This window comes from Salmo trutta, chromosome 36 (assembly GCF_901001165.1).
Source record: "Salmo trutta chromosome 36, fSalTru1.1, whole genome shotgun sequence".
NCBI lineage: Eukaryota > Metazoa > Chordata > Actinopteri > Salmoniformes > Salmonidae > Salmo > Salmo trutta.
The window spans coordinates 39,973,406-39,999,805 of NC_042992.1; the positions used below are offsets into that span (position 1 = coordinate 39,973,406).

The window sequence follows — 26,400 nt, forward strand, 5'->3', positions numbered from 1 at the left end:
CCTGAGCACTGATTAACACATGTAATGTCAACCCATCACATATTGTGAATTGGACAGTGGTCCCCAATAGGTTTACAAGATAATTACAATCTAGTCTTAATAGCATTCAGGGCGACTGGCATGCCAATAATGACTTTTTTAATAAGATTGAGGTTACCTGGCACACTCCTTAGACACACCATCACTGTAGTGCAGCGTATAGTGGTCCTGCTAAACATCCAGTCACTCTGACAATCTAGGATAGGAAATCACTATAAATATTTTAAAGTTTATATATATATATATATATAGAGAGAGATATTTTATATGCATTTTTTAGACATGGTTGATCACGTGTCGAGGGTCTAGTTACATTGAAGCGCCCTGTCAACCACGTGACGGAGCTATCTGCGGTGTCAAAGTGGAAAAGACACAGGTAAATGCCGAGTCTCTCGCTTATTGTCTGCGCGAGTCGGTTCGGCATAATTCCTCAAATAAGTGTATTATTTTTGGGCTTTGAGGTTTCATTTCGTCGAAATCCGATTAGGAGGTCGACAGAGAGACCGCTTGGTCGGTTTTATAGCAGAATATCTGACATTCATCTGGGTTTCTGGTCAGTATCGCTTGTTATTTATTTTCTTTATTTTGGGCCTACGGGCCTACCTAGAGCCTCGGTGTCGTGTTTATATAAACAGACATCGGCAGCGTTCCCAACGGAGGCTCGTTTGCTGGTGCTGCATAGTGCCACTTATAATGTGATTTGTGAGTTAGTTATCACGTTAATGTGCGGCCTATGAGTTTGTGGGCTCACTAATATGCCTTACTAGTAACCATGTTTGCCAGTTAGGCTAGAAGTGATGATTTGCAACAATCTAGCTAGCTATCTTCTCTTCGCCATGAGGTTGAGAAGAACGGAATCTCATCGACAACTTCGACCAGGCTGGATGGATGTTCCCTAAAAATATCTTAGCTCGCTAACAGTTAGATAATAATGTTATGTTTATGAAGTAAATTATATTTATTGAAATACCTGACGTTAGCTAGTTAATGGTTGTGGTGAAATAATATTCATGGAGTTTATGTAACGTTTGATAGCTTAGTTAGAGACGAATCGCTAGCTATCGTTAGCTAAATAAAAGCATGTTGTGAATGTTAAATCCAGAGCGATGTGTGTATTGCATCGTTCGCTGGTGGACGCCATTACAATCTGCTAAGTTAGTTCGCTAACAAGTTAACCATAGTAGTTACAGTAGCTTGTTAGCTAGCCTCCGCTAACAAGCTACCATAGTAGCCACATTATCTTGTTAGTTAGCTAGCCTCCCAGCAAATGTGTGAAAAATATGTCATTTGCCAGATCTCAATTAGCTAAAGTAGCTAACTAATGTTCGCGAACTCACATTTCATTGGACCCTATTTGGATATACTAAACCTAACGTTAACTACCTAGTTATGTATATAATTTTAGTTGGCCAATTAGCTAGCTAGGACCGTTGTTTAAAATTAGGTAACTTTAGCCTTGTTAACCATGTCTTTGGATAGGTCGTTACAACAGCCACAAAGTCAGAAACCCCGCCTATTTCTACAAAAACCGGAATTAAAATAGAAACACAAGGCTAGGTATGGCTTAACATAACCACTAGCTACAAATGAAATGGCATTGTAAACTGTACAACTGGAGACTGAGGTCAGCATGCATGCGCTTGGCCTGCCAAAAGGAGTCGCTAGAGCGCGATGGGACAAGAACATCCCGGCTGCCAAACCCTCCCCAACTCGGACGACGCTGGGCCAATTGTGCACAGGCTCATGGGTCTCCAGATCGCAGCTGGCTGCGACACAGCCTGGGATCAAACCCGGGTCTGTAGTGACGCCTCTAGCAGCGCCACACTCGGGAGGCGGGTGTGATCATTCAACACTGGTCTCTGCAGCGTACGCTCAAACCGGTGTGATTAGAAGACTTATTTAGAACGTCCAGTTTCGATTGAGGCAACGGTCAGCATTTGAGCTGGCCAGTTTAAAAAAAAATAAAACTTGTTTTGACACAAACATTCCTTAAAGTTATGTCCTGAATGTGACCAGTTTATTTTTGGATGCAATGTTTAGACATTCTCAGAAGTAGTGACAGCATACACAATCATCCAAACCGGAAAATGTAGGCTACATTTTTCCTAGCTCAAACTGAGGAAAGATTCACGTAACACAAGTGGTCATATTTAGATAACTCCTGGCTGACAGAAACCACAATATGAATTAGCTAATAGCACTAACTATTTATAATTCATCACATTGCAGGTGAGCTCACCATTGATCAAAATAGTTGATTAAAACACTTCCTAGAAATCCAAAGTCTGATTAATTTAGATGTTAGTTTTTTTTGTCAACCAAAGATAAGAGGAGACAAGATGAGTTTGGTCTGTTTGCAGTATGCATGTTTTTAGGGGGTGTGTCGTCTACAATCATTCACTTAACTTCATTCCCTTCCGGGAGTTTACTCATAACATCATTGGTCTGACAGACGTTTACGTGACACCCAGAATGCATTGTATAATGTCAACAAACATGGCATAGTTGGCAAATAGCTTAGCATTAGCTCATTATTATCAGTACAATGTTCAAATAAGTATTTTACAAACATAGGTGTCCGTTACAATCTATGCAATAATCGTAAAGCATTATTTGTCATCAGTACTTGAAAATGTGAATAAAATTGAAAATACATAATGCTCCATACATGCGTACATACATACAGTGCCTATGGAAAGTATTCAGATTCCTTGACTTTTTCCACACTTTGTTACATTACAGCCTTATTTGAAAATTGATTGTTTTTTCCCTCAATCTACACACCCTAATGACAAAGCAAAAAAAAGTTGTTAGAATCCTTAGCAAATTTATATCACATTTTCTATTCAGACCCTTTTTACTCTGTCTGCGCTTTGTTTCAGCACCTTTGGCTGTGATTACAGTCTCAAGTCTTCTTGGGTGTTATGCTACAAGCTTGGAACACCTGTATTTGGGGAGTTTCTCCAATTCTCTGCAGATCTTCTCAAGCTCTGTCAGGTTGGATGGGGAGCGTCGCTGCACAGCTATTTTCAGGTCTATCCAGATGTTCGATTGGGTTCAAGCCCGGGCTTTGGCTGGACCACTCAATGCCATTGACTTGTCCCGAAGCCACTCCTGCGTTGTCTTCGCTTTATGCTTAGGGTTGTTGTCCTGTTGGAAGGTGAACCTTTGACCAAGTTTGAGGTCTTGAGTGCTCTGGAGCTGATTTTCATCAAGGATCTCTCTGTACTTTGCTCTGTTCATCTTTCCCTTGATTTTGACAAGTCTCCAAGTCCCTGCCTCTGAAAAACATCCCCACAGCATGATGCTGCCACAACCGTGCTTCACCGTAGAGATGGTGCTAGGTTTCCTTCAGACGTGACGCTGGGCATTTAATCAAAATAGTTAAATATTGGTTTCATCAGACCTGAGAATCTTGTTTCTCATGGTCTGAGAGTCCTTTAGGTGACTTTGGGCAAACTCCAAGCGGACGGTCATGTGCCTTTTTTAATTGAGTGGCTTCTGTCTGACCACTCTACCATAAAGACCTGATTGGTGGAGTGCTGCATAGATGGGTTGTCCTTCCGGTAGATTCTCCCATCTTCAGAGGAACTCTGGAGCTGTCAGTTACCTTCGAAGTTCTTGTTCACCTCCCTGGGCAAAGTTCTTCTCCCCCATTGTTCAGTTAATTCCAAGATGACGTAGCAGTGCAGACATTGTTTGTCGGTCTCGCGTGTACATTTTGTCTTTTTTGTATGTCTTTCAATATATTTTCAATCTCTTTTTCCATTTTTGAAATTAAATATACCTTCCGGCAACCCGCCTCACCAAATGTGATATGGATCTATTTTTAGACCTGAAACCAGAACCTCCATTAGAAGCTAGCCATCAGAAGCTAACCAGGTAATTATCTACTAGCTATTTAGTCATTGTTAGCCACTGCTAGCGGCTTTTACCTTTAGCACAGATACCAGCCGCTTTTAGCCTGGATAATACTTGCCAGCCTGCCTGTCTGCTCAGCGCATTATCAACCTTGAGCATATCGGACTGTTTTTCTCCACGACAACACCGGATCCTGCCCTAAGCTCTGGATCATTACTCCAGATCATCGCAGCTAGCTTGCTGCCACCGAGTGGCCCAGCCCCGAAGCTAGCCTTGAGCCAGGCCCATCTCCCGGCCTGCTCAGTGGACCCTATGATCATTCTGCTACACAGCTGATGCCTCCCGGACACTTCACTAACACGACTAGAATCCACTACACCAGATTCTTGCCGTAAGCTCAGGACCTTTGCATCGGATCATCGCAGCTACCGAGTGGCTATAGTGGCTAACACCCTTGTCCCAACGCTAGCACCAGTTAGCCGCGAGCCAGGTGCATCTCCCGCCTAGCAAACAAAATTACTCTAGCTACAATGCTTCTTTTGCCAACTGGCCTAGACCCTTTGTCAACATGGAGCCCCGCCGTTCCATCACGACCGGTCTGCCGACGTAATTCCATCCGCTGTGCCCTCGTCCGGCAAAGGACGGTTGTCGGAGCAGATGCTTCTACTAGCCCCGGCCTGCTAACTTTTTTAACGCTGTGTCTTCCGCTTGCTAGCTTAGTAACGGCTACCTAGCGGCTTCCCTGTCATCTATTGCTGTTCACTGGACCCTATGATCACTTGGCTACATAGCTGATGCCTGCTGGACTGTTCATTAATCACGGTACTCCATTTTGTTTCTGTCGGCCCAGCCTCGACCTCAGGCCCTGTGTGTAGTTAACTGACTCTCTCTGCCCATTCATCGCCATTTTACCTGTTGTTGCTGTCTTAGCTGATAAGCTGTTGTCTTACCCATTGTCTTAGCTAGCTCTCCAAATCAACACCTGTGATTGCTTTATGCCTCGCTTTGTCTCTCTCTGTCAATATGCCTTGTATACTGTTGTTTAGGATAGTTATCATTGTTTCAACATGCCTCAGATGCCTCTTGTCCCACCTCCCACACATGCGGTGACATCACCCAGCATAACTAGTGCGTCCAGAGATTGCAACCTCTTAACTTCACTCAATGCCTAGGTTTACCTTCACTGTACCCGCACCCTACCTTCACTGTACCCGCACCCTGTCTGTACATTATGCCCTGACTCTATCCTACCACACCCAAAAATCTGCTACTTTTATTTCTGTCCCCAACGCACTAGATGACCAGTTTTGATAGTCTTTAGCCGTACCCTCATCCTATTCCTCCTTGGGTGATGTGGAGGTTAACCCAGGCCCTGTGTGTCCCCAGGCGCTCTCATTTGTTGACTTCTGTAACCGTAAAAGCCTTGGTTTCATGCATGTTAACATCAGAAGCATCCTCCCTAAGTTTGCTTTATTCACTGCTTTAGCACACTGCGCCAACCGTGATGTCTTTCCGTGTCTGAATCCTGGCTTAGGAAGGCCACCAACAATTGAGATTCCCATCCCCAACTAAGACATTATCTGTCAAGATAAATTGCCAATGGGGGAGGAGTTAGCCTGCAAAGTTCTGTCATACTTTCCAGGTCTATGCCCAAACAGTTCGAGCTTTTAATTTTAAACATGAATCTCTCCAGAAATAATTCTCTCACTGTTGCCGCCTGTTATAGACCCCCCTCAGCTCCCAGATGTGCCCTGGACACCCTAAAACTCCCTAAAACACTTCTGCGAGCAGGCCTTTCTAATCGACTTGGCCCGGGTATCCTGGAAGGATATTGACCTCATCCCGTCAGTAGAGGACGCCTGGTCGTTCTTTTAAAAAAAATCCTCACCATCTTAAATAAGCATGCCCCTTTGAAAAATGTAGAACTAAGAACCGATATCGCCCTTGGTTCACTCCAGACCAAACTGCCCTCAATCAGCACAAAAACATCCTGTGGCGGACTGCACAAGCATCGAATAGTCCCCGCGATATGCAACTTTTCAGGGATGTCAGGAACCAATACACACAGTCAGTTAGGAAAGCAAAGGCTAGCTTTTTCACAGAAATTTGCATCCTGAACTCCAGAAAGTTCTGGGACACTGTAAAGGCCATGGAGAATAAGAGCACCTCCTCCCAGCTGCCCACTGCACTGAGGCTAGGAAACACTGTCACTACTGATTTAAATCCACAGTAATTGAGAATTTCAATAAGCATTTCTCTACCGCTGGCCGTGCTTTCCTCCTGGCTACCCCGGCCAAGTTAACAAACAACACTGACCATTTCAAATCCCACCATACCTTCTCTGCTGTGCAATCCGGTTTCCGAGCTGGTCACGGGTGCACCTCAGCCACGCTCAAGGTACTAAACAATATCATAGCCGCCATCGATAAGACAGTACTGTGCAGCCTTCTTCATCGACCTGGCCAAGGCTTTCGACTCTGTCAATCACCGTATTCTTGTCGGCAGACTCAACAGCCTTGGTTTCTCTAATGACTTAATACTTATGTGAATTTTTTTATTTGTTTTTATACATTTGCAAACATTTCTTAACCTGTTTTCACTGTCATTATGGAGTATTGTATAGATGAGAATTTTACAATAAGGCTAATGTAACAAAATGTGGAGGAAGGGGTCTGAATACTTTCTAAATGCACTGTATGCATGTTGTGTGTGTGTGTATGTGTGTATACACAGGGGGATTTGTAAAAGAGACCTAGGTCTCTGTCTTCCTTGTTAAAGTAATTGACGCAGGAGGGCAAAAAGGCATCTAGCTGTTCTACGAGTGGTCTGAGGCAGGCATTTACATTACAAGCATTTATCAAGTGCAATGTTAATTATGGTTTTGGGAAACCAGTATATTTAACGATGCTCCTAAGAACGTTTTAATGATGAACTTAAGCTTTCGGGATCCGGGCCCTTGGCCTTTACATAATTACTATCTATGCTCTATTCCCAGTTCTGGAGTTAAACACCATGTTTTTTGGGGGGAACTGTTTTTCTAGCTAGTACATTTGCTCCCTCACATCATGTGAAAGATGCACATTAACAATTGCTATTGAAAATCAAAATTGTTATTTCTAGATTGTTACCAGGCCACGCTCATTTATAGGTTAATTAAGCCACTGATTCTCAGGAACTGCAATACTGCCGTAAGCAGTCTTACCAACTAGTTTTTATAACTAACCCTGGTCTTACTTTACAATATTCATTCTGTAATCAGTGAATCACTTACACTTTAATCCGTAGTGACGTCCCCAAACCCGACCTTACTAATTTGTTTCACTGAACCACTAAAAATGCATGGTTTCAGTGTCAGTTGGATTTTCCAAATAGTAATTTGACGTTGAACCTCTCTCCCAACTTTCTCAGGTGTTATTCCTTTGTAAATACTGTTATTTGTATATACTGTAAATGATGACGTCGGTGGGCGGAAACCGAGCCTGCGGCAGTTGGGAGCAGCAGACGCAGACAGGCCAGACACAGCACAAGCAGAGACCTCAGGTTGGTACCTTGCCCTCGACCCTTCTGCCCAATCTGGATGTCATGCACTTAGTTACCACACACACTGACCCAACAGCTGATTCTATGTTTCCAGGGCCTAAAATGAACTCGTTGGTCCACCAGCCACTGTGGCAAGTAGATGGAGAAATCTACCAGCCATTCCTATTTTTATTTATTTTACCAGCCAAAATATTTATTTGATATATTTACTTACGTTTGTTTTTACAAAAAAGCATTCTTAATTTTTCTAAAACCAAAAATATATGAGTAGGAAGTAATGTGATGTATTCCTCAATTTATTTAAATGTTACCCAAGTCTCTTAACTAAAATATCAGATGAGACAATTTTTATCTGCCACTTTAAGGGCGGGAGGTTACCATGGTAACAGTGCCATTCAAGTTGTCAAGTGGCGGTGAGAGATTTTGGATCTGCCTAGTAGTAGACAGAATCTCTTCACTATCAGTTGAAGCAGCAGACTCAAACAAACATTAAAAATCAACCAGCCTAGTCAACAAAACAATGTAAATACTAGAGATGACTCTATTTAGTTGATTGGTCGATAGGCTGTTGGTCGACTGAATGTCTTTAGTCAAGCAGTCGCAATTTCTTTTTCTTTTTATGGTGCACCTGTCTGATTCGCGCCTGTGTCAGTGGACTAATTCATTGCGGAGGCCACGGGAATGGCAGTCATCACTTGAAGGCATGTGATAGTAAAATTGTATATGGTTATATTATGTAAAAAATGTCGCTACACTAATAAATGTAATATTATTTTATAACAAATGAGCCTTCTCCCGCGTTGGATTGGCGCCTTTCCTGATGTTGCTACACTATTTACAAAAGTATGTGTACACCCCTTAAAATTTGGATTATGCTGTTTCAGCCACACCTGTTACTGACGGGTGTATATAATCAAGCACACAGCCATGCAATCCTCATAGACAACATTGACAGTAGAATAGCCTTACTGAAGCGCTCAGTGACTTTCAATGTGGTACCGTCATAGGACGCCACTTTTCCAACAAGTGAGTTCATCAAATGTATGCCCTGCTAGAGCCCCAGTCAACTGTAAGTGCTGTTATTTTGAAGTGGAAACGTCTAGGAGCAACAACGGCTCAGCCGCAGCGTGGTAGGCTGCCACACAAGCTCACAGAACGGGAGTGCATTAGCATGTAGCGCGTAAAAAGTAATCTGTTCTTGGTTGCAACACTCACTACTAAGTTCCAAACTGCCTCTGGAAGCAACGTTGGCACGATAACTGTTCGTCAGGAGCTTCATGAAGTGGCCTTTCATGAGCAGCCGCACTCATGCCTAAAATCACCATGCGCAATGCCAAACGTTGGCTGGAGTGGTGTAAAGCTCGCTGCCATTGGTCTCTGGATCAGTGGAAACGCTTTCTCTGGCGTGATGAATCATGCTTCACCCTCTGGCAGTCTGACGGATGAATCGGACTTTGGTGGATGCCCGACTGGATAGTGCCAACTAACGTTTGGTGGAGGAGGATTGATAGTCTGGGGCTGTTTCATGGTTTGGACCCAGTGAAGGGAAATATTAATGCTAAAGCATACAATGACATTCTAGACAATTCAGTGCTTGAACTTTGTGGCAACAGTTTAGGGCATGACAATGCCTCTGTGCACAAAGCGAGGTCCATACAGAAATGGTTTGTTGAGATTGGTGTAGAAGAACTTGACTGGCCTGCACAGAGCCCTGATCGCAACCCCATCGAACACCTTTTGGGATGCCGACTGAGCCATACCTAATCGCCCAACATCAGTGCCTGACCTCACTAATACGCTTGTGGCTGAATGGAAGCAAGTCCCCGCAGCAATGATCCAACATCTAGTGGAAAGCCTTCCCAGAAGAGTACAGGCAGTTATAGCAGCATAGGAGGGACCAACTCCATATTAATGCCCAGGATTTTAGAATGAGCAGGTGTCCACATACCTTTGGTCATGTAATGTAGCTACAAATCACAACTCGCACACTTGGTCATAATTTTTTCGGTTCTCACATCTATTTATAGATGCATATGTGAGTAGAATTGTTGCACTGTAAAGCCTTAATTTGACTTGCAGATGAAGCATCATGTTCTCCCCACCTCTGTAAAGAAATTGGACTACAACCAGGTACCGGGAGGCACGACAGACGGCAGACTGTCAAACCAGCATTGCTTCCCTGTCATCGCTCTCTTTGTGACTGACAGGGCAGCACCTGTCATATCAGTAGATCACTAGAAGATGCATATCGTTCATTCTAGCAGGAGAGGGCTCTGCGGACTTTTCTGATTAGTGCATTGAAAATAATCGCCTAGTTAAAGTGAAAAGTAGCCGGCTGAAAATGAGTAGTCAGCTGTTTAGCCGACAGCCGGTGCTAGTGGAAACACTTGAGTTCCGGACGATTTTATGTTGTCTGATTCACCCACCTGTGGAATTTTATGATGCTGAATTGTTACAGTCCGAAAATGGATGTAGCAACTACAGATTGCCCCTAAGTCTATCAATAGTGTGCAAGTTTGAGCACGTGTCCATTAGGTGTAAGGATTTTTCATATCAGCATGAATTAGATTCAGCAATAAAAGCCTCACTTTTATTCCATAGGCTCGGATTCTCACTATGCAGCTGTTGCAAGAGTGCATTTTTCACTGGCTGTCCACTGGTTTCAAAAACAATGATTGATAGGCAGCTTAAACTTCTTGAATTCAACCATTATTGGGTTGAAATACACAATTAGATTTGTAAACAGCCATCCACAACGACCACAATCGGTAAGGTGAAAATAGCTGAATGAGAGAGCAGCAGTGTGATTCACATCAATGTGCTATGTAGATATCAATAATAAGTGATTTCCGTATCACCGTGGACTACACCACTGCTGTCATCCTTACCTCCAACCGTTTATTCAAGTTGAATAATCTTTGGATGCCGACAGCAGTCGCACCATTGGAAGACAGCTTATTCCTGCTCTTTTACCACGATCCATCAAACCCATTTGTTGTCATCATAGTGGTCTCTGACTTGTGGTCAGACTCACTCAGGGGGAACAAACTTGCGCCTTTTTTTTTCAATGCTGATTTGAATGTCATTAGGAAAACAAGCTTTCATTTTATTTTTTTACGCACCATTTCTGAATTTAAAAGTAATCCTCAAGTTTTTCAATAGTATGATTACTATCTGATTACAATACTTTTGCTGGTAACTGATTAGTTGGTGTTTCTTTTGCAATCCGTTACTCCCCAACCCTGTACCTAACTAATACTTAATGGGTGGATAAATGCCTGTCATTTGTGGGCGACAGGTAGCCTAGTGTTTAGAGCGTTGGGCCAGTACCCGAAAGGTTGCTGGATCGAGTCTCTGTGCTGACAAGGTAAAAATCTGTTGTGCTGCCCCTGAACAAGGCAGTGTTCCCTGGTAGGCCGTCATTGTAAATAAGAATTTGTTCTTAACTGACTTGCCTAGTTAAATAAAAAAAACATTTTTTGACATGAGCCACTTTTTTAAAAGGCTATTTGTGTTCCACCCTTCTCTACACAGGCCACTGCTGAGCAGATCCGACTCGCGCAGATGATTTCGGACCACAATGATGCTGATTTTGAAGAAAAAGTTAAGCAGGTGAGAGAACATGTCATCCTGATGCCCTTTTAGACCCTTTTTGCTGCCTGAAGGGAGAACTGTTACATTAGTGTACATTCATAGAGATCTGGAAGTGTCCTTGCCGCTTTTTCTCTGGTCTGGTAGCTAGAGCTTAAAGTATAATTGCGTCAAAAATGTCCGTTGAGCTCCGAGACAGGATTGTGTCGAGTCACAGATCTGGGGAAAGGTACCAAAGAATTTCTGCAGCGTTGAAGGTCTCCAAGAACACAGTGGCCTCCATCATTCTTAAATGGAAGAAGCTTAGAACCACCAAGACTCTTCCTAGAGCTGGCTGCCCAGCCAAACTGAGCAATCGGTGGAGAACGGCCTTGGTCAGGGATGTGACCAAGAACCCGATGGTCACTCTGACAGCTCCAGAGTTCTTCTGTGGAGATGGTTGTCCTTCTGGAAGGTTCTCCCATTTCTGCACACTTCACCATTTATGGTAGAGTTGCCAGACAGAAGCCACTCCTCAGTAAAAGGGTTAACTCCGCTTGGAGTTTGCCAAAAGGCACCTAAAGGACTCTTAAACCATGAGAAACAAGATTCTTTGGTCTGATGAAACCAAGATTGAACTCTTTGGCCTGAATGCCACGTGTCATGTCTGGTGTAAACCTGGCACCATCCTTGCAGTGAAGCATGGTGGCAGCAGCGTCATGCTGTGGGGATGTTTTTCAGCAGCAGTGACTAGAAGACCAGTCCGGATCGAGGGAAAGATGAACATAGCAAAGTACAGAGCTCCTTGATGAAAACCTGCTCCAGAGTGCTCAGGACCTCAGACTGGGGCAGTGGCTCACCTTCTAACAGGACAATGACCCTAAGCACACAGCCAGACAACGCAGGAGTGGCTTCGGGACAAGTCTCTGAATGTCCTTGAGTGGCCCAGCCAGAACCCGATCGAACATCTCTGGAAAGACCTGAAAGCAGGTGTGCCAAGCTTGTAGCGTCATACCCAAGAACACTCGAGGCTGTAATCGCTGCCTAAGGTGCTTTAACAAAGTACTGCGTAAAGGGTCTGAATGCTTATGTAAATGTTTTATTTTTTTATATATATAAATTAGCAAATATTTGTGAACCTGTTTTTGCTTTATGGGGTATTGTGTGTAGGGGGGGGAGAGACGATTGAATCCATTTTAGAATAATTCTGTAACCTAGCAAAATGTGGGAAAAGTAGTGGTCTGAATACTATACATAAGCATGGTAGAAATTTAAAGAACAGTTTTGAGATTATGGGAATTTTATTAGACAAGTTGGACACAACAGGTTCACCTGACAAGACTTATTCCAATATTAGTTTATTTTGCATTTGTTAATAAAATCGTAATATACTCTCGATACGTTCAGAAACATACCCCACATTCTCCAGGAATTTTCTTAAGTACAACGTAAGACAAATAAAAGTACAATGGTTTGAATGAGGACTAACTGCTGTCTCAAGTTGGCCATACGCCTGTAAGTAATTACAAAACACTTATGACTCAATAGTATTTGTATTTTTTTTAGCTCTCCTAGCTGTGCCGTTGAAACTAGAGCATGCACTTGTAGTTTTGTTTGGGGAACAACCGTACATCCCAGCCAACACTTACTATTTACACAATCCAAAAATCTGGTTCAGGTGGGCATCATTTGAAAGGTTGTTCTATTGCCAGCATGACTTACTTAGTTATACAATAAAATCTTGGTTTTAGGCGTTCACAGGTATTTGACTTGCTTGTATAACATAAGTCGTATTTATTATAATCCTGAACATCTCATCTTTCAAAATACATAGTCCTCTCATATGTACCCCCAATTTCATTATTTCCAATCGGTAGTTAGTCTTGTACCATCGCTGCAACTCCCGTACGGATTCAGGAGGGGTGAAGGTCGAGAGCCATGCGTTCTCCGAAACACGATCCTGCCAAGCCGCACTGCTTCTTTACACAATGTTCGCTTAACCCGGAAGCCAGCCGCACCAATGTGTTGGAGAAACACCATACAACTGGCGACCATGGCAGCTTGCATGCACCCGGCCCACCACAAGGAGTCGCTAGAGTGCGATGGGGACGAACGTTCCAGCCGGCCAAACCCGGACGACGCTGGGCCAATTGTACATCGCCTCATGGGTCTCCCGGTCATGGCCGGCTGCAACACGGCCCGGGATTGAACCCGAATCTGTGGTGATGGCTCAAGCACGGCAGTGCCTTGGACCGCTGTGCTACTCAGGAGGCCAAATGTACAATAGTTGTCCATTTTAGTGGGAGGGATATTGGCAGCGTCTTGTTTTTTTGTGTGTGTGGTGTTCATAAACGCTCAGTCAAAACCCATACAGCGCTATGAAGCGCAGAGACTGAGCTGACATTTTATATTATGTTACTTTACAGCCACTGTGTTCCAATTAAGCTCTGATTAGTGCCCAAATATGCAGTTTTCAACACGTATTATGAGGGTAAAGGGCTACGTTGCAATATACTCACTGAAGTTTCTTATCCATTTCCCTGTCCAGCTGATTGACATCACAGGCAAGGACCAGGATGAGTCTATGATTGCACTGCATGACTGCAACGGGGATGTCAACAGAGCCATCAACGTGTTGCTGGAAGGTAGCCCAGATACTGTGAGTTTGGCCTTTGTGTCCGGCTTAGTAGTTGGCAAAGGGAGTAAACCAAGTTACCCATCCAGCTCATTACAGGGAGAATCCTAACTTCCACTTAAAGTGGAATTTTCACTTTGGTATGCATTCATGTCAGTGGAAGACTAAGTGAAAATTCCACTTTAAGTGGAAGTTAGGATTCTCCCCTAACATAATAAAACTGAACCCTGTCACCTCATCTCTCCTCAGGACTCTTGGGAGATGGTGGGGAAGAAGAAAGGAGTGTCCGGTCAGAAGGAGCCTGGCCATGCTGAGACCGGAGAGGAAGGAAAGGAGAACCGGGAGAGGGGAGCAGAGAGGGACGTGGCACGTCGTCGAGGTGGAGCCCCACGCAGGGGTAGAGGGGCTAGTAGGGGACGAGAGTGTGAGTAGAAATAACATGCCTTCGCTTTAGGGTCATGGGAAGTGACAGGCATACAAATAGACCCTTTGTAGCTCCTGCCCTTGTTATGGAGGGGACAGTGTGTGCAACAAACATTCTTTCCTTAGATTTCTGGAAGAAAAATTGCCATTGTAGCTTCTGAACAGACATGTCTAACTTCAAACGTTATTTCTTACTCCACACACGTCTATTTTCCCTCACTACCTGTAATGCGCCCGCCATCTCCTCTCAGTCCGTGTACAGGAGAATGGTCTGGATGGAGGAAAGGCTGCTGGGATAGCAGGCAGGGGCACAGAGCGAGGCCACAGGGGGAGGGGCAGAGGAAGAGGTAAGTTGTTGGCAAGAGCTGTTGTTTGGACTCCTGAAACAAGTTCCCAACACAAACTAAGGCTAATGCCCCCTCCTAGTGTGTCAGATGTCATAGCATTCCAGTGCTCCGGACTAACCTTTTACCCTGGTGCTACTAACTTTTTCAGTTGGTGGCACCAGTCCATGATTTTGTCAGGAATGCATTATTCAAGATATTTTGATGTGCACCCTATTCTAGTTATTGTCAAATGTTGGGTTGACAATTAGGCGGTTACCGTCAAAATAGAGCTCCCAAATGTTCACCCCCCCATAGAGATGGCTTTACATACATCTATGTGCACTAATATCACATGGGCTAATTCAACTACCTGAGAAAGTAGAAACTCAAAACACACGAGTTAGATTGCTAACTCTAAATATAATACCTACTGCTAGTAGCCATGTGTTAATAATCTAACAGTAAACTTGAGGTCTATATGCACTCAATGTGAAGCTTGTACCCATTAGACCAATTAAATGTTTTACACTCAGCCAAGTCAAAGGGTTGCAAAATGCGGCTAAAAGGTTGCATTCTAGAGCCATGCATTCTCTGTAGTGCGCTCAATACCATTTTAATGTGCATTCAAGACGGCAAATGTTCCTCAAGGGACAATGCATTCTATTTTCTGTAGTATTTTTGGGTCAGTGGTGTAACTTGTCTGTCCCTCTCTAGGGGGAGAACGGGAGCGAGGCAGGCGAGGGGGCCGGTTTTCTGCGCAGGGCATGGGGTAAGTGAACACCTGTGCTGCTCACAGAGAAAAATGTATGTTCCCTTTTGCCATGGTCACCAGAGAGCAGGACCTGGCCCATTTTAAGCCATTTAAGAATATACATCGGCCAAATCAAGTTGAAATGGGCTGAACATAAACCCTTATGTAACTCAATCTGACCACCTCTGTACACTTGTCTGTGAATATGGGATTTGCATTAAAGTCCGATATTGGTAGACCCCACACCAAACATGTAACTCAACAGGTGGGCATTGAGATTGTTGCACATAGGGTTCTGCTCTCGGTGTCTCTGACATGGTGTGTTCTTGTTCCTTGTCTTTCCCTTTGGGTTGAATGGAGCACCGGTTTGTATGTTTGTATTGTCTGTCTGTGTATGCATTGCCTCTTACCCAATCCTGGTCATTGAGCACCCTAGATGTCATATAGTATATGTTTTTGATTAATTTGACGAGGCTCACAGTGACGAGATTGTTAGCAGCCCTTTATACCGGCTTTGATAATGAGTAGTATCAAATTTACTCTACATTAGACATATTACTATCTTGTATTTAATTATAATTAACACTTAGTTGGCTATATAATTCCTCCTAGGTGTTAGGGCTAGCATTAAGCCCCAGCGAGATGAGTCTACTATTTCTAGGGTTGTCAAAGACCAGGCTTTGTGGGGTTTAGGTGAGTGGGCGCTGCTAGTGTGGGCTCTTTCCCAGGGGTGCAACAGGTAAAAATGCTTCCTCAAAGATGAACCTGCATGTTAATTTCATCCCTTTGAAATAATTAATGGTGAATTTTTTTTATTTTTTTTTTATGTCTGAAGCACCTGGTTTGTGGAACATAAGATTTAACTGATCATAAAATGCAAAAATTGTGTTAATGGCTACTTCAACTGCATCAGTGCTTTCATTTTAACAAGTTGAAATGATCTTTTAATGTTATTCTACAGTGTTAATAGGGATACGTTAGAGGAGAGGGCCAATGGGTTGGCTGTGGCAGAACGGCTCCAGTCAGCTGGCGTGTATGTGTGCGCAAGTTTGGCCTGTTCTGATAGTGACTAACCTGCAGTGCGAGTGAGCCAGCGCCATAGGCTTACATAGACTGACAGCCAGGCAGTTTGTGTTGCGTTGTCCCCAACATGTCCCTCTTAGGGTGTGTTGCTTCCGCTGCTGCTCTTGTGGCCTTTGGGTGCCTGTGTTTGCATGAGTGTGTTCTGTTGGTTTTAACTGTGCTTCCTCTCCTGATCATAATGCAATTATTGTTACTTATGGAACACAGTCTTCGGTTTGAGTGTTTGTTTGGCAGCCATGTTTTCCCCTTTTTAGTCTACCAAGTACACCTATAGAAAGTGACACTGCCCCAACAATGCAGTGTTGACAGATGTGTGTTGCAGAAGTGTGAGTGTAGTGACTTGTCCATGCATGTGATTTCCCTACATTCCTCTGTAAAATAATGAAGTCTAAAACCACACACTGCATCCCCATCTGTCCCCGTTGTGCTGCTTGTAATCGTTGCTGTTGTTTTTCCTCTAAAGCCAGATTGATAAGGGGCCCAGATATGATTTTTCAGGAGATGAGAGGTGAGTGCACCGCCACTGGTGTGTCAGTGTGTCAATCTTGCTATCTGTTGGGGGGATCATTCTGCCAAATGCCACGAGAGAGGGAAGGATGGAGCTAGACACACAGGGTATCAGGGCACATGAAAGCAATGTCGTGCACCCTGGTAACACGATATGGAATTAAATGACAGCTGTCTATTGAACATCGAGGGTAAACCTGTTCACACAAGCCCCATAAGAAATCAAACTAACGTTTATTGGTCGCTTACACAGTTTGGCAGGTGTTATAGCGGTGCGTTAAAATGCTTAACAATGCAGATATCAAATATCAATGTATAGGGGGGCTGCAATAAATCAAGAACGGCAGGACGAATCCAATTAATAACCCAAATAGCACTGTAGCAGTATCAAATTTGAATCTATACATCTCTACGCTGGGGAATTTACACAAGCTAAATAAAATACAATCTACAGTAGTAGCTTATTCTAATATTTCTGTCAGGGATGCCGTATTTAAATACTGTTAAATGGGCGTGACCAGTGGTTCAATCAAGAGTCCCTCCCTGCCAATCTACAGCACGCTGGTTCTCACCGGGAGCTAGTCATACATGAATAGTCTGAATTCCATTCAGATCGTGAAAATGACTGAAGTCAGTTTACTGTACTGCAGTAGGCTGTACTGCACTGTACAACTTGTGTGCCTGAGCCTGAAAGAAGAAAGAGAACAGCTATTTTAAGGATGTGTGCTTTTCTATAATTGTCTCTGAAGCGCTGCTGTGAAATGATGCGTTGAAAGACGTTATGTTTTTTGCCACCGCACAGTGCCAGAGAGAGTTGAGGAAAAATAAGGCACTGCCTGGATTATTTTCCCATTCCTTGGTTGTCCTCCTTCAGTATTTTTGAATCTGTCATCCTGAGATTTCTCAGATGAATGTTGTCTAACTGCTACACATCAGATCACCTCAATCACTTCCTCGATCTCACTGCTTACTTACTTCCTCCTTTACAGTATATCTCACCCCAGTCAAATATTCCAGTTGGTAGACGCATAGGAAAGGGTTGTGCTCAAAACCACGGCTTCTTCTTTTTTGTAGAACGTTCAACCCGGCGGACTACGCTGAGCCAACCCAGACAGAGGAGAGCTACAGCGGGGGAAGCACCTGGAACAACACGGGAACCCTGGAGCCAGAGGAAGGACCCAGTAAGGAACCCAGCTCCTGCTCAGCCCCAGTCCAAAACCACCCAGCCTAGACACTTCATATATCTCTGCAAGATGGTGGAAAGTCCATCTAGTTTATCTCGAGCCAAAGGAAGGAACCATTAAGAAACCAAGCTAGTGCCTAGTCCAAAAACACAAAGCCTTTACACTTCCTGTAGACGGGTGTAGGCAAGCTGGTGGAAAACCCAGCTAGCCTACCAAAGGTTTAGGTGGAGCTGTGCGCTAGTTGTTAGTAACTGCTAACTCTCCATGGAGTCTGACTTAATTTGCTCGTCTTGGGAATGATTTGAGGGGTATACTACGATGCAAGCTAGCTCTAACTCAGACTTCATCCATACTACGACGGTGAATATTGCTCGTCCGCCTGCTGCTAACTCTATCAGGCTTGTAATGGGCGTGCATGTGGCTAGCTGAACGCCGAACTCTTAATTGAGACCGTTCTGGCCATGGTGTGAAATAGGCTTTTAGAAATGTCTTTATTTTATGACTTATCGTTAATACAGTCTTTGGTGTACTTATCAATGCAGAAGCACCTTTCCCCACTCCAATCGATAAAATAATTTAAGTCAAGTGTTACTGTGTGAAGTTTCAAGTGCATTCTATTATTACTAAATGTGTAATGTGATAGGTATTTTAATAGGGGTGTAACGGTTCTGTATGTATTGCGGTTTTAGGGTCACGTTTTGGTACAGCGGGAAAATGAAATGCCATTCACAATGTTCAGCTTTCAAAATTGTTGTGAAGTCGTAAATACAAGTTGACTGCATTCATATGATTTGAACTCGTTGAGAAACCATTTGGTGTCAACGATAAACTAAAAGTACAGCTATCATGTGTGTAAACAAATTAGTTAAAACGCATTAATAGATTTTTATAAATATTTTGTTGCATTTAACGGCCAAAACTGCTCTTCTAGATGAGTAGAGTAGGTGACTTCAGAGGTCACCATGTGGGAGAAGTGGATGATGGCCTAGTTTCCCACTAGTAATTACCAGTTTAAGGGCTGTTCAAGTGGATCTTTCTCATATCATATGTGGTAAATTTCCACTTGGTTACGAACGCACCATGACACTGTCTCAAGTGTCAGTCGCGCACTTGTGACTCATAAAGGGAGTGTATCTGCTTTATGTATTTATTTTGGTTCACAGGCTGAACCGAAGTCCCCTTATCGAACCGTTTGGTATGAATACGTGTACCGTTACACTATTTATACGGGTTTTTTTTTTTACATTTTGGTAATAAAATATTTAATCAGTCTTTCTCAAATGAAGGGGATGGTGACAAATTCTTAGCAAGTGGGAGGGAATCTGATTTCATTGCTCAACTCGCAGCTCACGCTTCATTCTAAATAAAGGAAGTTAGTCTGCCCTGGAGCAGGTTAGTTCTGAAGGATTCGTTGCCGTAGAAATGTACTTGGCCTAAAGGTGAGCTATTTTCATGGTCCAGGTTATCCCGAGTTAAACTCAGAGTTGACCAAAGTTAACTCGCCAACGCCTCAAACCCGGTACGTAGTATACCCCTCTGTAATCTTACCACATATCTCACCTTTCACTTCTCCTTTGTTGTAGGGATTGAGTACTCTGCAGGAGGAGAGGGAACAAATTACCAACCCAAGTTTGACTCTGCCCCTTGTAAGATTGATCCTACATCCTTTTTTTTGTTCGACACCTGGTTGGTTTGAAACCTATTACTCAGTATTTTTTTTCCCTTTATGTTCCTACAGGTGCCTGGAGGAGCGTGACAGAAGAGTGGGGTACTGAGGACTGGAATGAGGATGTGAGTACCTTTTTGCTATGTCTATTTATTGATTTGGTGGTGTGCCTGTTTGATGTATGACTTATTGATGTACTGTCTTTTGACAGATCTTATCTTTTGTCTGTAAAAAGATTTAATGTAGCCAAAGATTATAGGATCCCCTAGGAAACACTGAACATCACTTTAGTTCCTACCCTCTCACAATAACTCGTCCATGGCATTTTCATTCGTTGTCATGTCAAACACTGTATTCAAAGTGCCCACTATTTATATTCTAACTATAGAATTATAATAAACATTCCATTTACATGATTCCAAAAGTTAACCCACGTGTTTTTATCTAAATCGCAATTGCAACGTTTGGTTAAAAATAAGGCCTAGTATTTTAGCCCATATCGTGGCAGTGTGGAAATGATCTCAAATGGGTGCAGGAAATGCAGAAATTGATGGAAATGCAGGAAATAATTTTAGGTTGGAAGTTGAATTGAACAGTAAAACAATCAATGGAGAAAAACCCATTGAAATAAGTAAATTTAGAACTTTGATTAATCAAAAACATGTCAAACTGTCCAAAAAAATGAAATACCATATTTTGGCCATATTGCCCAGGTCTACACTCAAACTGCAATCCTCAATGAATTCATTAAATACCAGAGTCCTAAACTGCCCTAGCGGTACCAAGGAATCAAGATGCAAGGAATTTTGTAGGTTATTCCAACAGTGGGGGGGCACTAAAACTAAAGGAGGATTTACCTTAACTTCCCTGGGCTAGCCACCCTAGTCAACAGCCAGTGGAATCGCGTGGCGCGAAATACAAATACCTCAAATGCTATAACTTAAATTTCTCAAACATATAAGTATTTTACACCATTTTAAAGACGACTCTCGTTAATCTAACCACATTGTCCGATTACAAAAAGGCTTTACAGCGAAAACATTAGATTATGTCAGAGTACCCTGCCAAAAATAATCACACAGCCATTTTCAAAGCAAGCATATATGTCACAAAAACCAAAACCACAGCTAAATGCAGCACTAACATTTTTGACCTTCATCAGATGACACTCCTAGGACATTGTTATACAATACATGCATGTTTTGTTCAGTCAAGTTCATATTTATATCAAAAACCAGCTTTTTACATTAGCATGTGATGTTCAGAACTAGCATACCCACCGCAAACTTCCGGTGAATTTACTAAATTACTCACAATAAACGTTGACAAAATAATTATTTTAAGAATTATAGATACAGAACTCCTTTATGCAATCGCAGTGTCAGATTTTAAAATAGCTTTTCAGCAAAAGCACATTTTGCAATATTCTGAGTACATAGCCCGGCCATCACGGCTAGCTATTTTGACACCCACCAAGTTTGGGACAACCTAAACTCAGAATTACTATTAGAAAAATTTGATTACCTTTGCTGTTCTTCGTCAGAATGCACTCCCAGGACTTCTACTTCAACAACAAATGCTGTTTTGGTTCTAAATAATCCATAGTTATATTCAAATAGCTCCGTTTTGTTCGTGCGTTCAGGTCACTATCCGAAGGGTGAGGAGCAAGCGCATTTCGTGACAAAAAAATTCAAAATATTCCATTACCGTACTTAGAAGCATGTCAAACGCTGTTTTAAAATACATTTTTATGCTATTTTTCTCGTAAAATAGCGATAATATTCCAACCGGGCAACGTTGTATTCATTCAAAGTCTGAAAGAAAAAAATGGAGACTTCTCATGAACGCCAATCTCCAGTGTCACTGTCCCCAGGCAGACCACTCACATTCTCCTGCTGTTCTTCGCCCAGAGACAGCAGACACCCCATTCCACTTTCTGGCGCCTTCTGAGAGCCAATGGAAGCCTTAGAAAGTGTCACGTTACAGCAGAGATGCTGTATTTTCGATAGAGATGCAACAGAAGGACAACAAATTGTCAGTCAGGGCATTTCCTGTATGGAATCTTCTCAGGTTTTTGCCTGCCATATGAGTTCTGTTATACTCACAGACACCATTCAAACAGTTTTAGAAACTTTAGGGTGTTTTCTATCCAAAGCCAATAATTATATGCATATTCTAGTTACTGGGCAGGAGTAGTAACCAGATTAAATCGGGTACGTTTTTTATCCGGCCGTGCAAATACTGCCCCCTATCCCCAACAGGTTAACAGCCTGCTGTTTTTCAGGCTCTCAGTCCTAGCTTTGATGCACCTGAATGATAGCGGGGTGAATAGGCTGTGGTTCGGGTGGTTGAGGTTCTTTTTGTGATGTTTTTGCCCTTTTTGTGACATTGGGTGCTGTAGGTTTCCTCCAGGCATGTGCCCCTGATGATACATTGGTTCAGATTGCACCACCCGCTGTGGAATCCTGCCGTTGTGGGCGGTGCATTTGCCGTGCAAGGTGGTGATAGAGCCTGACAGGATGCTCTCAATTGCATCTGTAAAAGTTTAGGGGCCAAGCCAAATTCCTTCAGCCTCGTGTTGAAGAGGCGCTGTTGCCGGATTCAGACCCAGGGCCCAGAGCCTAGTGATGATCTTGGAGGGTACTATGGTGTTGAATGTTGAGCTATAGTCAATGAACAGCATTCTTACATGAGTATTCCTCTTGTCCAGATTGGATCGGGCAGTGCGATGGCGATTGCATTGTCTGTGGCTCTTGGGGCAGTAAGCAAATTGAAGTGGGTCTAGGGTGTCGGGTACAGTAGCGGTGGTATGATCCTTGAATAGCCTCTCAAAGCACTTCATGATGACAGAAGTGAGTGCTACGGGGCGATAGTCGTTTAGTTCGGTTACAGTTGCCTTCTTGGGTACAGGAACAATAGTGGACATCTTGAAGCAAGTGGGACCAGCAGACTGGAATAGGGAGAGATTGATTATGCAACACTCCAGCCAGCTGGTCTACGCATGCTCTGAGGATGTGGCTAGGAATGCCATCTGGGCCGGCAGCCTTGCGAGGGTTTACGAGCTTAAATGTCTTACTCACGTCGGTCACGGAGGTGCCCACAGTCCTTGGTAGTAGCGGACCACGTCGTTGGCACTGTTATCAAAGGTGTTTAGTTTGTCCGGAAGCAAAACGTCGGTGTCCGCGACCTGGCTGGTTTTCCATTTGTAGTCTGTGATTGTCTGTAGACCCTGCCACATACGTCTCGTGTCTGAGCTGTTGAACTGCAACTCCACTTTGTCTCTGTACTGATGTTTTGCATGTTTGATTCCCGATACGGAGGGAAGAATTACACAATAATTCAGTTTTGCTGCCATTTGTTCATGGTTTCTGGTTTGGGTAGGTTATAAGTCACACTGGTACAACTTCTCCTATATACTTCCTGATGAACTCAGTCACTGTATCAGTGTATTAGTCTGTTATTCTCGGAGGCTACACAGAACATATCCCAGTCTGCGTGATCAAAACAATCTTGAAGCGTGGATTCCGATTGGTCAGATCAGAGTTGAATAGACCTTAGCACAGGTATTTCCTGTTTGAGTTTCTGCCTATAGGAAGGGAGGAGCGAAATGGACTCGTGACCAGATTTGCCGAAGGGAGGGACTTGTAGGCATTTTGAAAAGTTGAGTCGCAGTCGTCCAATGTTTTTCCAGTGCGAGTACTACAGTCGGTGTTAGAATTTTGGCATCCTTTTTACTTTTTGCTTTGTTTCAATCCCCAGCTACAATAAATGCGGCCTCAGGATACGTGGTTTCCAGTTTGCATAAAGTTCAGTGAAGTTCTTTGAGGGCCTTCGTGGTATTGGCTTGATGGGGGGATATACATGGCTGTGACTATAACCGAAGTAAATTCTCTTGGGAGGTAATACGGTCGGCATTTGCGGTATTCTAGGTCCGACTAACAAAAGGATGTTATCACAATTCATGCATTAACCAAGGATTACATCAGTTTTTAACCCTTAGTTTTTTTGTGACACATGTTTATCTGCAACAGAGTGAAACGGGGGGTGCAATTAAGGGCATGATCTGAGTCGATGCAAGTCACTGAACCCCAGCTCTGAAAAAACAAACAAAAAAAAAAACCGTTTTTTTTATGTCTATCGCTCATCTTGCGTGCTCTCTCTCTCTCTCTCTCCTGTAGCTGTCAGAGACCAAGATCTTCACAGCCTCCAGTGTGGTCTCCATGCCACTCCCCCAGGAGAATGTCACCATCACTGCAGGACAGAGGTGGGTGGGCCTGACGCGTAATGCACACACCCACAGCCATTCACTCTACAGTCATGCTATCACACGTGTCTTTCTATCTAATTGGTCAATTTATGACATTGGCTACATTTTTAAAAGGTTCAGAATAAAAATGTGTTTTATACAGTTCCACATGTTTTCTTGGAGGAATATATGCAAATTGGCCCATAACTCCACCTATACAACAGGCCTAGCACAATGCATCCTTTTTAAGAGAGCGAGATGATGGTAACAGCACGTTAAGTGTTATAGGCAGCATTGCAAACTGCAGTATTCCAAACCTATTTTTTAACTATTACTATGCCTGTCGAGATCCACTTGACTGGCTGGCAGAGCGTGTGCCCATGGGAGAGATTTGGTGAGTCTTTTTTTGCGTGCATGTGTCAGAGTGGAAGAGAGAGGCCTAGGCCAGAGGTGAGGGTATTGTTACTAGGTCACCTCTTCATAATTGACTAGTTAAAATGTGATACTTTGTTTTATTTCTAATTGTAGTTCTAATTATACATTTCCCCTTGCAGTTAATGGAACATTGCAATTGATTATTTGGTATTGCTTTATTCAATTGTTACAACCTCTCAGTTCTGAATAAAACATGAGTATATGTTAACATGACCACGTTACTTGAAATTTGGGGGGGGGGGGGGGTTCTGTATGTACAAATTAGCATATTAAGTACCTGATTAGTATAAATTGCATTCGAATTTCATAAATTGTAAAAAACTAAGTTTTGCATAAAGCATAAGGATTTGTTAATATGACCACCTTACATGTTTGTTCTTAAGTTTGTAATGATGTATTCTGTACTGCCACATTTGCATAATATTGCATTTTAATTTAATAAATGTTACTTTTATTTGAATCAACTCTGTTCTACATCAGCCCTAAAACAATATGACAACCCTATCTTCAGCTATTGGACAAAAAGTGTTTAAATTAATAATCCAGACAGGTGATTTGGTGCCATTTTTGACTAGAGATTAACATTGACCTTTTCTGATCACTTGAAAATAAGGTCTCAGCCATGGTAAGTCCTATTCTCATGAAATGAAGTGTTCGGAGTTCCTGAGAAGCTTCTCTTCTTATTTGTATTTAACTAGGCAAGTCAGATAAGAACATTCTTATTTACAATGACGGCCTAGGAACAGTGGGTTAACTACCTTGTTCAGGGGCAGAACGACAGATTTTTACCTTGTTAGCTCGGGGATTTGATCTTGCAACCTTTCGGTTGCTGGCCCAACACTCTAACTACTAGGCTACCTGGAATAAAAAGTAAAACACCAGAACGACAGTTTAATTTTGACCTCTAACTCCCTATTAATATATACTGAATAAAAATATAAAAAACTATATTTTACTGAGTTAGTTCATATAAGGAAATAAGTCGATTGAAATAAATGCGTTAGGCCATAATCTCTGGATTTCACATGACTGGGAACACTGATGCATCTGTTGGTCACGGATCAGAAAAGTATCAGTCAGAATCTAGTGGGACCACCATTTGCTTCATGCAGTGCGCCACATCTCCTTCGTATAGAGTTGATCAGGCTGTTGATTGTGGCCTGTGGAATGTTGTCTCACTCCTTTTCAATGGCTATGCGAGGTTGCTGGATATTGGAACACGCTGTCGTACATGTCGATCCGGAGCATCCCAAACATGCTCAATGGGTGATATGTATGAGTATGCAGGCCATGGAAGAACTGGGATATTTTCAGCTTCCAGGAATTGTTTACAGATTCTTGCGACATAGGGCCGTGCATTATAATGCTGTAACATGAGGTGATGGTGGCGGATGAATGGCATGGCAATGGGCCTCAGGATCTTGTCACGGTATCTCTGTGCATTCAAATTGCCATGGATAAAATGCAATTGTGTTTGTTGTCCGTAGCTTATGCCTGCCCATACCATAACCCCACTGCCACCATAGGCTACTCGGTTCACAACGTTGACATCAGCAAACCGCGCGCCCACATGACGCCATACATGTGATCTGCGTTTGTGAGGCCGGTGGGACGTACTGCTAAATCTAAAACGATGGAGGCAGTTTATGGTAGAGAAATGAACATTAAATTCTCTGGCAACAGCTCTGCTGGACATTCCTGCAGTCAGCATGCCAATTGCATTCTCCCTCAATACTTTAGACATCTGTAGCATTGTTGTGACACAACTGCACATTTTAGTGGCCTTTTATTGTCCCCAGCACAAGTTGCACCTGTGTCATGATTATGCTGTTTAATAAGCTTGTTGATATGCCACACCTGTCAGGTGGATGGAATATCATGGCAAAGGAGAAATGCTCACTAACATGGTTGTAAACATAGACATTTCTGGGATCTTTTATTTCACCTCATGAAACATGGGACCAACTCTTTACGTGTTGTGTTTATATTTTTGTTCAGTTTATATTACAACTTAGACTGCCATAAATGCAAGGACAGAAGTGGTTTTTTTTGTTGTTTTTTTGTCACTATTTACGACAGCTCTGTCAAGACACCAACCATGAGAAAGCGTTAAACAGGTTTTAAATCGACTCGT

The 26,400-nt window shown here is 43.0% G+C and overlaps 1 protein-coding gene across 9 annotated transcripts in view; it reads left to right on the forward strand.

Annotated features, from left to right (window-relative positions):
• The first annotated feature begins 347 nt into the window (after positions 1-347).
• LOC115176087 (ubiquitin-associated protein 2-like) overlaps positions 348-26,400 on the forward strand; it is a 47,640-nt gene continuing 21,587 nt past the window's right edge. For 5 of the 9 annotated variants that reach the window (XM_029735880.1, XM_029735883.1, XM_029735886.1 and 2 more), the window contains exons 1-12: positions 390-592; positions 7,309-7,440; positions 10,975-11,052; positions 13,559-13,669; positions 13,895-14,069; positions 14,320-14,415; positions 15,109-15,163; positions 16,692-16,736; positions 17,810-17,916; positions 19,503-19,565; positions 19,658-19,710; positions 23,764-23,849. In XM_029735880.1, coding sequence (XP_029591740.1) covers positions 7,351-7,440; positions 10,975-11,052; positions 13,559-13,669; positions 13,895-14,069; positions 14,320-14,415; positions 15,109-15,163; positions 16,692-16,736; positions 17,810-17,916; positions 19,503-19,565; positions 19,658-19,710; positions 23,764-23,849 — 959 coding nt within the window. In that variant the 5' untranslated portion in view covers positions 390-592; positions 7,309-7,350. Of the gene's footprint in view, positions 593-7,308; positions 7,441-10,974; positions 11,053-13,558; positions 13,670-13,894; positions 14,070-14,319; positions 14,416-15,108; positions 15,164-16,691; positions 16,737-17,809; positions 17,917-19,502; positions 19,566-19,657; positions 19,711-23,763; positions 23,850-26,400 lie in introns of all 9 variants that reach the window. The other 4 variants (XM_029735882.1, XM_029735888.1, XM_029735885.1 and 1 more) reach the window with 4 other exon arrangements.